At 41.6% G+C, this 14,647-nt stretch overlaps 2 protein-coding genes across 8 annotated transcripts; both read right to left on the bottom strand.

The window, feature by feature from the left end:
- Positions 1-340: 340 nt before the first annotated feature.
- LOC114436189 (TRAF family member-associated NF-kappa-B activator) lies at positions 341-3,158 on the bottom strand. Of its 7 annotated transcripts, none has more exons than XM_028406333.1 (5): positions 3,024-3,137; positions 2,080-2,167; positions 1,314-1,441; positions 864-1,228; positions 341-764 (listed from the first exon to the last, which is right to left on the bottom strand). In XM_028406333.1, the coding sequence occupies exons 2-5, from the start codon at positions 2,103-2,105 to the stop codon at positions 588-590; spliced, it is 696 nt and encodes a 231-aa protein (XP_028262134.1). In that variant the 5' UTR covers positions 2,106-2,167; positions 3,024-3,137; the 3' UTR covers positions 341-587. The 7 variants fall into 7 exon arrangements, with proteins under 7 accessions (XP_028262134.1, XP_028262139.1, XP_028262135.1 ...); XM_028406338.1 differs by having other exon boundaries at positions 2,136-2,167; positions 3,024-3,126; XM_028406334.1 differs by lacking the exon at positions 3,024-3,137 and adding an exon at positions 2,250-2,981.
- Positions 3,159-9,723: 6,565 nt separating this feature from the next.
- Positions 9,724-14,429, bottom strand: LOC114436654 (probable nuclear hormone receptor HR38). The gene is made up of 7 exons (XM_028407068.1): positions 14,287-14,429; positions 12,035-12,873; positions 11,769-11,898; positions 11,370-11,533; positions 11,078-11,280; positions 10,802-10,980; positions 9,724-10,724 (listed from the first exon to the last, which is right to left on the bottom strand). Exons 2-7 carry the CDS (start codon positions 12,869-12,871, stop codon positions 10,462-10,464), a joined length of 1,776 nt encoding a protein of 591 aa, XP_028262869.1. The 5' UTR covers positions 12,872-12,873; positions 14,287-14,429; the 3' UTR covers positions 9,724-10,461.
- Between the last annotated feature and the right edge of the window lie 218 nt (positions 14,430-14,647).

Below are 14,647 nucleotides of genomic sequence, written 5' to 3'. Positions count from 1 at the left end.
TCTTCACACTGCTATAGGCGCTCTATTAAATTACACCATGGTCAGTTACCAAGACCCCTGGTCAGATGTTAATGTTGATGTTTATAGAAAAAAATGCTTTTAGCCTTTGATTATATAATGGCAATCATATCCAAGTTGGTGCTCTTTGCTGTGATTATGACTGCAACAGTCAGTATGGCAACAGATAAAGGAGGCCGCCGTCATCAATCAGCTGTCAGCACCACTAATTAGGGAGTTAAGTCTTTCAATCTATTCTTAGCCCGGGGTCTCTTCTCAGTGACACAGCAGCACACACAGCTGATATAACTTCAAACAGCAAACATAGAAATGATGGAAGAAGGAAATTTCAAATCTTTTTATTGTTGTTTTTTTCAGATGAGCCTTTACAATTCTTACAAGAAAATGTTTATTTCCCAAAGACTGTTTTTTTGGGCGACCTAACCCTTTAAATCTTAAAAACAAACAAACCTTCTTAGGCAACAAAGGCTAAACAAAATCTATTTATACCCTTCATTTGACACCTAAAAGACTAAAATTATTCCAGCAATTATTCAATGCTGTTTTTAGACCTCACTGTCATGATCAGTCTAGGTAACGTGGGTATACAGATGTCGTAAAAACTCTCCTCTTGTGGTCGTGTCTCCGGGGAAAACCGCCTGGCAAAACTCACAAATGTGAGATTGCAGTGCCACATCCGACAGCAGCGGTCCGTCAGGCTGGCTGAGGAGTTCACCGACCAGAGAGGGACTGTCTGCCACCGGCACCTGACACAACAGAGGGAGGAGGGGGAGAGGTTAGTGTGAAGAACACAGCAAAAACCAGAGACCAAAGAAAGTGGACTTCTGTCCAGTGGAGACACTTACTCGTTCTGTGCGTGGAGGCCTGCTTAGACCAGGGTGGTTTTGCCCTGGGTGTTTTGATTCCTCATTTGAGGGTCCATGGCACCTGGAAGAGTCCAGGGTGAACAAAAATGGGGCTCTTTCCTCCACGTTTACAACCTGCTGTCTCTCCCGGGGCATGTCCACACAGAGCTTGGACATGTGTTCAGAAAGTGGATCAGAAACGGTCTTCACATTTCTGGAAAGGACACCAACACAACACAGTTCGGCATTCTGGATTCGTGTTGCTGCTGTTAGTGGTTGAGCATTTTCCCTGGGATGTGCTGGGATTCCATGGGTGCACTGGACCGGGATGGACATGACATCACTCACTTCTCCATTAGGAACACCTGCAGACAGATCATTTGAAAGGGCTCAAAGCAAACTCACAGTCAAAAAGTGTTTAAGAGCATCAGAATTAATTTTTACATCAACCTTGCTGTCTCTGCAGAGCTGTGGTGAGCTGATGCAACAGAGCAGCCTGTTTAAGGCAGAGTGACCTCAAGCGGAGAAACTGCTGGTACAGTTCAGCGTACGCTTCCTCCATCTCACAGCTCATCGATCTGCAGAGAAAATCAACTGACACTGAGCTGCACAGTACACATTCATATAGCTATACATATGGTTAGCAAGCTAGCCATGCTAGTGTGATTTTTTTAAGTAGGCCTTGGCCTAGTAGTCCTTTGAGCTAAATGCTAACATCAGTGCAGAGAAGATGGTAGTAGGCTAGCAGTCACAAAGATGAATTATTTAACCTAGCAGCATGTATGCAAATTGATCACAAGGAACTTTATTTATCTATTTACCTGAAGATATTTCTACGGAAAGGTTGCTGTAACTTCTCATTAATATAGCATTTATTATTTTGGTTTCGTCTTTAGGTCATCAAAGGTCACTGTGACCTCACTGCCCCACACACAACAATGTATATCTCAGGAATGTTTTGAGGGGGTTTCTTCCAAATTCAGCACTTCCATTCTAAGAGTGTTCATTGAACCTCATTTTTAAATACATACAACCAATGTTTGAACAGAAAATGTGGAGGAAAAGGAAAGCTATGACCACTGTGGTTGCATTATTTTGAAACCACTAGACCACCAGTACAAATATACTCTAGAACCAATTCCATTCATAAAACCCTGATGTTTCTTGGCTTTATTCTAGTTGTTACAGTTCCTTGTTCTGTCATATAAACACTTACCCCACATCAGCTCTTCTGCACTCCATTCTAATTTGGGATTCCTAATTTTTCCTTACCAAAGATTCCTCCTGTGGAGTGTCCATGTTTCCTGTTGTGATGGAATCAGACTCAGTCTGAGTATTTAGGCTCCAATCACTACACACAGCCTACAACAATCTTTCAATCCATACCAAACACTGTCACGGCAAACCACTTTTCTTTTCTTTTCCCTCGGGGCTACTGCATATTTTACTGCACTGAAGCAACAACACACATTGTACTGGGAAGTGCTACACAGAAGGAAGTAGTGCTTGAAAACAGGGAAGTGAAACTCCTGCACTATAAGAAGGAACTGCTTTATCTCTCAGTGTCAACGAGAAGATTTAGTATCAGCTCAAAAGAGGACAGAGCCTACTCCATTTACTGTCATTTTAGCTGTTTGTCTGAATGTCACATGCTTTATTGGGTTAAGCTTATCATTCACAGTGGAAGGAATCAGTGAGAGGAGATGTCTCAGACCCCTGACAATCAAGGCTTCACCACACTTCGGTACTGTTTGATGAACAGAAGCTGTAACACAGTTAAAGCAGCTTGTTGTCTCTGTAAACACCACCAGCCACCTTGTGTATGTGTGTAAGTGCTATATTGTCAGACAGGTTAACCAGAAAGTGAAGTGTCACATGTTACAAAACCAGGCAGCTCATGTTCAAAACATGAAGGATTGTCTTTTGTCTCTCACACAGAATTTACTCTTTTTTCAGTTTAATCAGTAGCCACAGCATAAATATTTAGCAAAGCTAACCTCTTAATCGTGTAACTTGCAGTGGTTGTGAAAAAATCAGATTTGTTCAGTTTTTTAAAAACAAGGAGAACCTAAAAACAGTTTCCTTTTACAGCTGAGAGACACAAATCATGTGACAGTAAGGTTTATCAGTGAATCACAATTAATAAGAAGTTTTACTTACTCTAACAGTGACACATTCCCAGCAGGTAGTCAGACACACACGCTGAAGGCAGGACTGGGCACAGATTTCTTTACTGTGATCTCACTCCTCCCAAAAACATCAGCACACCTGCGTAAGTCCTGCAGTACACCTGCCAAAGGGACACTTCCTGTTTGATGAGGTTGCCTTCAAAATAAAAGTCACCATTTTTTTAACAGAGGTCTTCCACAGTCTTGAAACTTCCTGTTTTAATGAGGTCAGTTTATACCAAAACATAAATATATTTGTATATTTGTACTGTCAGATCATTAGCATTTGATTACAGCTGTTACATTGCATAGCCAGTGTCTATTAGTGTGTTTGTGTGTGTGTGGCATTTTAGGCATCCAGTCATGTGTTGAATGTGGTTGATATTGGTTTAAAAATAGACTCACATTAAGGCAGCAGATAACCTTCCATGCAATCCATTCAGTTAGTGGTGGAGGAGCAGCAGATTCTGCCCTCAGAGTCTCCCCCCACCCCGACACATTACAGCAGCACCTTGTGATCTTAGAGGGGTGCCAGCTAAGTCTGCCTCAGACTGCTTATGTAACTCTGCGTGAAGGCCAGGCAGTCTTCACTTCTGTAATACTGAGGGGAGTCATTTCTTTGTCATTTCACCTCTCCTACAAGAGTATCTATTTGTGTCCCAAGTGTCTCACTGCATGTTATGAAACCATCCCTTTAAAACATCACCTTTCTTTTTGTGTGTACAAAAAAATGCTCTTGGTCTCACCAGAAACCAGCAGATGACAGTGATGTGTACGGATTGAAGAACTTGGACTGTGGACTGGAATGCTGTGAAAATATTCACATATTGTAATGCTCAGAAGAAGATAGAAGATGCAGATTCCTATGCGTGTCCTGTTTTGTTATCGTTTGCTTTTTTTTTAGTACCTACATGTGCAGCAAATCACAGCAATCTGTCGTGTCAAAGGGCATTACACCTGACCGGCAAAAATACGTTGACACTGACACAAACTGCTGGAAAAACCCAAAGAACACGCAGACTCCTTTTGATGCTGTGTGAAAGTCTGTGGGTTATTTCCTATTTTTAACAGCTCCTCGTGTTTCCAAGGACATGTGAGATGTTTTATCACTTCTGAAGCTCTTAATGTGGGACAACTGTTCGGTGTTATCAATAATCTGTAAACGGTCAAACTGGTTTCTTTTTTTTGTGTAGTCAGAGTGTGGTGTGTTGATTGATGCAGTTATTTATGTTTGTTGCCCCTTACACCACCTGCCTGTGTTAGTGTGTCTGCTGGTTTGCACCATGTGTTTGCTCTGACCTTGAACCCCACCCACCCACTACACAACACACACACACACACCACACCCTGTTCACAAACGCCCCCCTCTACCTACCACCACTTGATCCCTGAGTTGGGGCTCTTTCTGAAGTGTGTGTGTGTGTGTGGGGGGGGGCTTTGCTGTGAATAACTTCCAGGCAGGCTGCCAAGAACTGTCATCTGCCAGTGCAACACTATCCATCCTGTCAATCTTGTTTTATAATTGTAACATTCTCATATTCTCCGGCTGAGCAGAGAGGTTTCCAACATAGTGAGACACACACACACACACACACACACACACAGCCAACTGTGTTTCACCAGCATATTCACATCTTATTTATTGTGTTAGAACTGTAGTTTAGTTTGTATTGCTGTTTTCTCTTTGTCAGATGTGAATCTGTGGTTTTAAGTCTTTTTCATCACAGTATTTTATTTTCAGTGGTTACCAGTGTGTGTAATAAATTAGCACTTATCACTGTCATTTTTATTTTGCAAATTTGAAATCACCACAATCACCATATAATTTAATGAATTTAACAGTTTGTGTTGAGATGTTAATCTCTCAGTTTCGAGGTACACCAGTCTTTCAACTTCATGAGCATCCACCCAATAAAGGTAATACCCAAGGACACAACACAGAGCAAACAGGTTTTCACCATCCCTCCTTTCACACACAATTCAGAATGATAATTTGGCTGGCTCACCATTCACTTATGAATTTAATCCTGCTGGGACTAAGGGCTTTGGATGGTGATGTGGGGTGTACAGTTATCACAGAGATGGCATGAGCGGTGACGTCCGCCAACTCATTTATCACCGGACACTCTACGCGAGAGAGACCAGATCCAATTACATAGGGTTTCTATGGGCTCAACAATGGCCTGCTATAAATAAACTCACAGAGGGTTTTCCACACTCACCATCACACCCACACAAGTATCCTAACACTGTTGCATAAATACATGCACGTATACAACGTCCCTTCGAGCCTTTATATGTTGCTCTCAGAAGCATATACTGCTGTTGTAAGGTGACAATCTGCAGAGTGATACTGCATGTGCTCCTGTGTGTGGGTGTGTGTGTGCACAGAAAGGTATAGAACAGAAACAAGAGTAGAGTAAGGAACACAGAAGCCCCCTCAGAGCACTAAACAGCTTCACACAGTTATTTACAGCTCAATCCATCAACAAACGACAGGTGCAGCATCCTCACAAACAAACCTATTAGCTTTCCTCCCACTGGAACAATATCATCTCCAGCAATCAGCTGTTCTCTCTCTCTCAGACACACACACTTGTCTATGTATGCAAAAATAAGAAGAAAAGATAACAGGTTTAATTATACTTTATTCACTATACTTGACTGTTTTTCATTCAGATTTGACTTTTTATTTTGCAGTGCATGGCCCATCAAATAGTGTGCAGATGTCGATTTCTGTGGTTGTCATTACAGGGGGAATTATCCATCAGACCTGGAAACCATGTTTGTATCAGCCTCTTAGTATGTTTATTTCTGCTGTATACTATTAGACATTTTAACATGTGAGTCTTTGGGAATTTACTCACTGTTGGGACCAGCCTCAAGTGGCCACTCGAGGAACTGCACTTCCATGTCAGCTTCATTTTTCAGGATGCCACTCACACAGCAACTCTTGCTAGCACTTAAACACGGCGGTGCCCCTTGGGATCTTTGGAGTCTGGCCCTTTCCTCAAAAGCCCAGTCTGCTCTGACAGGTCAGCAGTAATGGCCTGAGCAGGCACCACCGACCAAAGCACACCATCTCTGCCTGTGCAGAGACAGGAGCACATGCCCCCAAGTGGGTCATCAACTTTTTCAGATAAGTCACTTCAATTCAATTGTATTTATATATCACCTTTTATGATCAAAATTCTCTCTAGATACAGAAACCCAGAGCCTGAACCCCTGAGGAAGCAGACAGTGGCAAGAAAAAACCCAGAAACTTTGAGAAGGACCCGGCTCATAAGGGAGAACCTTCCTGCTGACAGCCTGCTGGATAGAGGAGGAGAAGAAGTGGGAAGAGAGCATGAAAGAGAGAGAGAAAAACATACATGCAATAAACATCATACGTTACAGAGAACAAACATGACAGGTTGTTGTATTTGGAATGCTGAAATTACGAGGAAGACTGGACACACCGTTAGTGATGTAAAATAATGGATCATAGGTCGACCTGATGAGAGGAAAGGAGAGGAGGTGGGGGAATAGAGATGGTGGTGGTGTAGAGAAGGTGGGGGAACTGCTCAGAGGATCATGTTTGTGTCCCCCGGCAGCGTAGACCTATAGCAGCTTAGGTATGATAAGGTTTAAAGACGTCAGCCCTATTCTACCTGTGGCTGTATGACAAGAAGTGACTCTAACTATACCTTTCAGCCTTACGCAGTATGGTTAAAATTAAATAAACACTTTACAAAACAGAAAGGTTTTAAGTCTGCTCTTAAAGGTGGAGGTGGTGTCTGCCTGTTGAACCCAGATTGGTAACTGGTTCCATAGTAGAGGTGCCTTGTAGCTAAAGGCTCGTCCTCCCATTCTACTTCTACTCCAAACCTGCACTCTGAGATCGGAGTGTTCTATTAGGAACATAATCAACTGTTAGATCCGGAAGCTATAGGGGAGCTAGTCCATGTACTGTAAAGCCTTATATGTAAGAAGGAGAATTTTGAAGTCTATTCTGAATTTTACCGGAAGCCAGTGAAGAGAAGATATATGATCCCTTTTGCTGGATTCCTGTCAGAACTCTAGCTGCTGCTATCTGGATCAGCTGCAGGCTATTAATGGAGTAATGTGGACATCCTGACAATAGTGAGTTGTAGTATCCAGTCTAGAAGTAACAAAAGGACAAGTTTTTCAGCATCATGAACATCAGATTATTAGTGTTTTCTATTCTGCATTGCTGTAGATTCATATGGTAGATTTGTAGCACAGTGCAAATAGTCATGTTGGTGCTAAATTGCCATTTCACTGTCACTTATTCTCAGCAGTGTAAGTAGAAAGCACAGAAGCAACATGTTCAGCACGTTTGCACAACAAATCACAATGACAAGTCAGCCACAATTTATTATTTGTCAGGAAACATCATATGTGTAAAGGGTGTAAGGCTACAGTTGCGTGTTAGGTCAAACGTTAAGGAGCCAATGGCAGCTCCAGGTGGTAACTTTCTACTTTTGGAAAAAGATGGTGTCAAGAAACACACAAGTCTAAACAAGATTTATTGACAGGAGGATGTATTTTGAGAGTTTGGGCAAGATGAAGGGGCAACATGCCTGACCTGTCATGGATATGTGACCAAAGAAGAAAAAGTTACATTCAATAGTCAAAAACTGGGGGTTAATGCACTAGCTGTTTCTGCAACCAGATGAAGGATCTGCTGGGTTTGCCTGAATTCTCCATCTGTAACTGGACCTGTCTGCTGTTCTCATTACATCTGACTTGAGCAGCACACTTGCCATTTTGTAACATAATAAACACTTCAGTGCAGGCCAGCTTTCATATTGCCTCCTCCTCTTTTCTCCTCTTGTCCCCTTTTTTCCGCTGTGTCTGCCAACACCAAAATCCGGATGACCGGTACGAGGTGTACAGTAGGATCGGGTGTCAGGTGGATGAATGCAGTCTGCGCTGCAGTCTGCTGTGGCTGAGACTGACACAGTGTCTTCTTCCTCTGGTCAAGGATCTTAGCAACATTAAAGCCGCAGGTGACAAGACCGCACAGGCTCAGTGCTAAGGACGTTGTTTGGTCACTTTTTATCTCACAGTGATGAAATATGTAACAAGCACAACTGTCTTAATAAAAATATAAACTTTATTTGCTGCATGACAAGGCAGCAATTTCTGGACCCTTGTTAAAAGACAGACCTGATCATATTATAAGTTTTCCTCACCAGAAATGAACTGATTTTATTGAAAGATATCAAATTGTTCATACTGTGCAAAGAAAAGTTAATTCTGTTGTGTATAGTGCACTTGTGATGGGTCCAATGACACTTTCATGTCTCCTATTGGCATCAGAAGCTCTATGCTGCTAGTCACTTCGCACAGAGGCACACTAATCAATGCTGCACAAGAATTCGAAAGGTCAACTGTACTAACAAACGTCACAGTAGAATAAGGACTCTTGACTGAATGTGTTGCATTAGCAACCTTTGGAAAATGGTCACAGGTTTTGTTTTGATTTGTTTTTTGGTCAGACAAAGGACATTTCAGAGTTGTGTTGGCGTATTAGCACACTATGTAATGATCATATGCAGGAAAAAGTTTGCCTCTGGGAGATGTTCAAGGACACTTCCCAGAGCCGTTTGAGGCGATGGTTACCTTTTAGTCAGCCCCACAAATTTAGTGATTTGTTTAAACTCCATAATCGGGCTGAAAATTATTCAACCTAAGTCAAATCTTCTTGAAATTAAACATTTAGATTATTACGTTTATCCATGTAATCCTTGCTTTCAAATATAGAATACAAAATACAGAAGCAGAAAATTCATATTTAATTGCACATCTTTTCATATAAATGTCAAACTGTAAGAATGGCAAAGAAAAATGAAAATGTAAACTATGAAACAAAAACTAAATACAGAAACCTCATAATCTGTCCACATAATATGCAAGTATACCTTCAAACAAAGTCAGTCTGTGGTGTATTTTTAACATTTAATAAATCTAATATCATCACTGCCATTTAACATTTCTGCTCCATTTTACAAAAGGCCTGGCAGTAGTCTTAATGTACACACACACCCACACCCACACATACATCCCAAACACAACACATACAGTATTGAGAAATAAGTGTCCTCTTCATACTGTTTGAACACTGTCTGAAGTGCTCTTAGCTGCTCATCGTGTCATCACATGTCACTGTGATTCCTTAAGAATTATCTTTAGTTCATTTTGAAGTAAAAAAAAAATCCAACACATTAAAAAAAACTGCACAATTCAGAAAAGTGTGGAAGACAGAAGAAGGACAGTCTAAATGAACAAAGTGGGGATTCAAAACACATGTACAAGAATTGTACAGGACAAAACTAGCTCAAGAAATAGAAATGTGTTTAAATTCTGAAAGTATTTCATGATATACATTTATACAAATGTTAAAAGGATTGTCGGTGCAAGACGAAATGTGCTTAGACCCAATTAAGCTGGGTGGCTCTGCTTGGATCTCCCACTCCCTCAGGATTTACAGATCCTAAACAACCTGTCATCACCTTCCTTGTCAAACTCTACTGACACTCACACGCCTCAGGCACTTCATATCAAAAAATCTGAAATCATATGAATCATTTCAACATGCATCCTGTTGGTGACTGTAATAAAAAGGTCTCTCTGTATTGTTTTGCAATGAAATGTTTTGGAATGAAAACCCACTTAGTGTCACTTGCTGCGGTTCATGGACTTTATAAAAGGCACTTTGTATTTTCATTTAACAACTCACTTTCCATTCTAAAAAGCCCAAAAAACATGTTGTTACAGGTACAAACATTAAAACAGCCAGCAACCAGCTGCTGCAAAAATGGCTGCACAAGAGTTAACAATTAACTTAAGGCAATATGGTTTGTAATTGGTAGTATCAAGGTAAAAACTTTGGTAACTTTTGGTCCAAGACCTTCCACAGGAGCACAATAAATGACAACTATAATTTGCAAATGAACAATATCAGTGAATAATCTTCTAATGAAATATAGGACAAAGTGCCTACTATCTCAGCCTCTGGGGTCATAAAGCAAAAAAAAAAAAAAAAAAAAAGGAAGAGACATGCTATTTTTAAGAAGTTAGTGTGTTTCTGAGTATTTAACACTGCATTGCATCTACCCAAAAATCCATGTCTTAAAAGCTGCATGGCAGGACAACATTCACATTTCTAGCACAGCAATACAGTCATTTTACAAATGCACACATAATAAACAGTGTCCTGAAACATTACCACTTTAACTCTTAAATGAAACTTCTACAGAACTCACACAGGCACCATGTTGAAGGATAAAAAAATAATGGTCTCTTGAATGAAGTCAGACACATGTTAGCACACACAAAGGTGTGCAAGATGGACGTTCAAAGATAAGAGTTCAGTGATATAAACTCCAAATGTGCTTCTTCTTATTTTTCCAAACAAGGTTTTTTCAGAACGGCAGCGTATCCATGAAGATTTTCTCCACTATTGGTGGAGGAGGGACCAGGTCTTCAAGTTTCAGGTAAAAGATGCGCTGCAGGCCCTGCGTACACAGAGTCCTCAGCTCAGGGAGTTTGCCCAGAAGACGAGAAAGATAGTTAGGCTGCGTCCGGCTCGGCTCTGATCCATTTGCACTTACATGTTCCCTTAAGCAAGTGATGAGATGACTTTGAAAGTCCTCAACCCGTTTCGGCTCTTTGAGGCCATGGCGATCTGGTCAAAAAAACATATTTCCGTGAAAAACATAGTACTAAATATTAAATTGATTAAGTGCATAAACAGCCTCTCACCAGTGATGATGACAAGTGCTGCAAGGCAGGCAAAGAATGAGATGTCTAGGTTCATGCGTTGAAGGCTCTGAGAGAAATCCATGATGGAGTCGATCCAGGCTCCAAAACTACGAGTGCACTGCTGTCGATGGAGGACAATGCCATTACAGAAGATCAACTTGTTCTTCTCTGGATTTGACCTGGACAGTTTTAAAGCAACATTGCAGTTAGATGCACAATAATACAGACTTGTACACATCCAATAACACATTTTATAAAGTATAAAAAAAACCCAACCTGTATGCCAGGCGGAGGATGAAGAGTTCAACAAAGGCAGATTCAAGGAGCAGCTCCTGGTCCTCCGTGCAGAACTCTGTGAATCCTGGGATGGTTTGAGCCCACTTTTTTATCGCATCCAAGGCGTCGGTCAAAAGGTCATAGAACTGCTGGATATCACCAGCATCCGCCTTTTCTTTCAAGTTGTCTGTTGTCTCCTGGTACTGAGGGAGAAACAGATGGCTTACAATCATGTAACCAATACAATTAAAATCAATCAAATTAAAGGACATCTGTGCCGCTTGGGATTTACCTTAGAGTAGTCGAGCTTTTCGATTGTGGGGTTTGAGTCCAGATGAGCTCTGACAAGTGATGCTATTATGTTGACACTGGGGGTTGTGGATGAGGCCTCCACCGTAGTCTTGGGTTTGGAAGGCAAACGACCTCTGCGACCTTTGAGGTTGTCTGTGCGAACCACTAAGCGTGGGGACAGGGAGAAGAACACACGTTTGTGACTTTCACATGGCAGTCGCTCATTACACATTTTAAAAAACAACTGCTGTAGCAGTGTCCTTTTTTTCGCAGTTGGCACTCTGGTTACATATGCCTCTGCTTCCTAGCTTTGGTTTCACATGACTGTCATTACAAACCCAGTCTGTTGTCGTCATACATTAGTCACTTGAAAGCTTTAAAGAGTCTGAAATTGCAATACCTTCTTTGACCATTCCCACAGCGAGACATTTCTGGAAGCGACAGAACTGGCAGCGGTTTCTCCTCCTCTTGTCCACAGGACAGTCTTTATTGGCAAGGCACACATACTTCGCATTTTTTTGAACTGTCCGCTGTTAAAACAGAAAAAAAATAAATTACATTAATACAGAACTAAAACTGAACATCGTTTACAAAGGTAAACATAAACATAATTTGTTTATTTGCTTAAATACATTAAATAATGATTATATCTGCTATTCTTTTTACCTTGAAGAAACCTTTACATCCCTCACAGGTGCGGACTCCATAATGCTGACAGGATGCATTATCACCACACACTGCACAGCGTCCTTCACTGGAACCTGGGTTTGAGGTTTTGGGAGACACTATAGTCCCCTCTACTAATCTAGGACTTTCCAGGGCTCCGTGCTCCAAAGACATGGGGGGACAATGGAGTTGGGAAACATTATGCTGAGGTGGCAGGAAGAATGGATCATCCTGAACCTGCTGAGCATCTTGATGCTGCCCAAGTGGAGAGTGTTGGTCTGGTGCGGGGCTGAAAGTGAAAAAGGAGAATTGCTGAGCCATAGCGGCCTTTTCAGCCACAGGGGCGGGGGGTGCTGGTGGGTAGGGGCTGAAAGGGGAATCCCAGACAGGTGCAGACTCCGTCTGAAACCCTGGTGTTGGAGGAGAGGCAGTGGCATACACTGGACTGCCATAGTAGTCAGAGCCACATGATGACAATGTTTCATCTAGGCAGCTGAGTGCAAAGGATCCTGGGTAACAGCCATACACCTGGAGATCATCCAGCTTGAAGGCTTGGTTTTGAATCTGAAGGCTGGAGCTTTCAGGTACCGTGGTGTGGTTGAAGGATGCAGTTGAGGCAGTAGGGGAGGTCGTGATCTTGCAGGAATAAGCATCAAACTCCCCTACATAGCCATTTCCCACCAAGGTGTTGATGCTGGGCAGCGAAGATGTAGACAGCTGGTCCTTTTGGCCACTGATGTCCATCACCAGTTTGGCACTGAGGTCAGGATTTAAGAACTCAGAGCTGAAGTAGTTGTCATGGGGCAGAGATGCGTACTGGGTTTGTACACAGGGCATCGCTAGGACGAAAGACAGCAACATTTATTAAAATCATTTATAATTATTAACATCTGGAAATAAATCAACATCAAACACTTGTTTTACTGTGAATCTGATTAATTTCAAATCAATGCCTGTAGGAGTTTAGGGTTACTTTTCAAAATAAAAGCACAAAAGTTAAATCACCGGGGCTGATAAGGAGTTGACTCTTTCAACATGTGTTGTAAATTAGATATTGCTGTTATAATATAGGTCAGCGTTTTATAATCCTTCCTCTGCATTAGTACAAACAGTAGCCAACATGAACGCACTGAATGCTCACGGTGTCATTCCCCCAACATGCCGTGTCTCTGGCTTCAGAGCCTGTCAGCCCTCTTAAGGAAAATGCAGAGGGTGGTCCATGAAGCAGACAGGTATTGTCAGATATTGAGTTACTGACTGTTAATGCTTGGAAAACCTCCTTCAGTGGAGGGCAACCCTCTTTGACAGTGGCTGTGCCAGGGAGTGTAACAGATTGTTTTTCAGGGTCGGCTGAATGCCAAATGAAATGGGAAAGGTGGCAAAGCCTGTGTGTGTGTGTGTGTGTGTGTGTGTGAGAGAGAGAGAGAGAGAGAGAGAGATGGGCGTGTATACATGTGTGCTTCATTTTATGGGTTTTTTAATAAAACAGTGAATGAGGAGAAAATGAAGCACTGACACTTGTAAAGGTATCATTACTCTTGATTTATGCTGATGAGTTGTATTATGTCTTATAAATACATCTACACTACACATCTTCTAATGCAGCTACAGACATAGTTATCACTCATAACATGTTAAGTCGTTAAGGTCATTAAAAGGAAAATGATGCAAGCTCAGACTGATTATTAAACTTGCACAAACAGGAAAGTGGTCACTGTGTACTTGCAGCTGGGTAGTAGTATTCACTTAATTCACTATCACAAACTAAGAAATACATTTAAACAAAATATCCTCTGACAACAATATATCTTATTATAAGAATTGCATGATTATTAGTGTAGTGGGCAGCTTGTAGTATGAGGAATTTCTTTATGTCTATCTATCTATCTATCTATAATGTTCCATTTTGTCAGGTGTTAATTAAACTTTTTAATTTTTTTAATAATACTTATTTTATGAATGAGTGTAGTAAAATAAACAGAACGTTACAGCCTTTTGCCAGGCTAGTGTAGCTATTAGTCTGAATGTCTTTACTTTTACATTATAGCTGTGTTTATGATTCTGACTGCTAACAACAATATGACGTCTTAAAATAATTCTGTTATTGACCAGCAGCTGTGAAAGTTTCATCACTGTGTCTTCAGTCCTATCAGAGTTGACCTGTGGTCCTTTAAATGACTACAGAAGTAGTTATAACGAAGCAACATGGCTAGCACACCTGACAGCAACACCGACAATAACGCTTCACTCACCTGTTATATGTAAATATCCGGATTTAGAAGATTCTCATTTATTCCAACCAGAGGAACAGAATGAATGTCAAGTCTGCCAGCTTCTGTCAGCACACACATTCATTCAAACACACTCTCATACACACACACACACACTGGGTCAGACCAACGCGGACTGCTCCATACACTCTTGTTTTATTTTGGCTACGTCGACAAAAAGGCGGGTCCGTGCCCAAACATGGCGAACAGGGCGGTGGAACGTTCCGGGGTCGCGGGCCAATCAGCTGCGCTTTCGACACAGACGTTCTCCCGTGTGACGCACGCACGGGATTCCATTGACGCAAGAGCCGAGGGAGCGTGCGTTCTAAATATAAACCTACAA

This window comes from Parambassis ranga, chromosome 5, assembly GCF_900634625.1.
Source record: "Parambassis ranga chromosome 5, fParRan2.1, whole genome shotgun sequence".
Taxonomy (NCBI): Eukaryota; Metazoa; Chordata; class Actinopteri; family Ambassidae; genus Parambassis; species Parambassis ranga.
The sequence above is the reverse complement of the archived record's forward strand: the minus strand, read 5'-3'. Positions and strand labels throughout refer to the sequence as shown.

What these genes read in the sequence shown, in the direction of transcription:
- LOC114436189 (XM_028406333.1), bottom strand. Translation starts at nt 2,105, where the DNA reads ATGGAGTGCAGAAGAGCTGATGTGGG. An exon ending in AGCTCTGCAGAGACAGCAAG is followed by an intron (nt 1,229 to 1,313) that starts GTTGATGTAAAA and finishes ATCTGTCTGCAG; the next exon opens with GTGTTCCTAATGGAGAAGTG. An exon ending in GGCCTCCACGCACAGAACGA is followed by an intron (nt 765 to 863) that starts GTAAGTGTCTCC and finishes CTGTTGTGTCAG; the next exon opens with GTGCCGGTGGCAGACAGTCC.
- LOC114436654 (XM_028407068.1), bottom strand. Translation starts at nt 12,871, where the DNA reads ATGCCCTGTGTACAAACCCAGTACGCATCTCTGCCCCATGACAACTAC. An exon ending in GATGTAAAGGTTTCTTCAAG is followed by an intron (nt 11,899 to 12,034) that starts GTAAAAAGAATA and finishes CTGTTTTAACAG; the next exon opens with CGGACAGTTCAAAAAAATGC. An exon ending in AAAAGCTCGACTACTCTAAG is followed by an intron (nt 11,281 to 11,369) that starts GTAAATCCCAAG and finishes TTTCTCCCTCAG; the next exon opens with TACCAGGAGACAACAGACAA.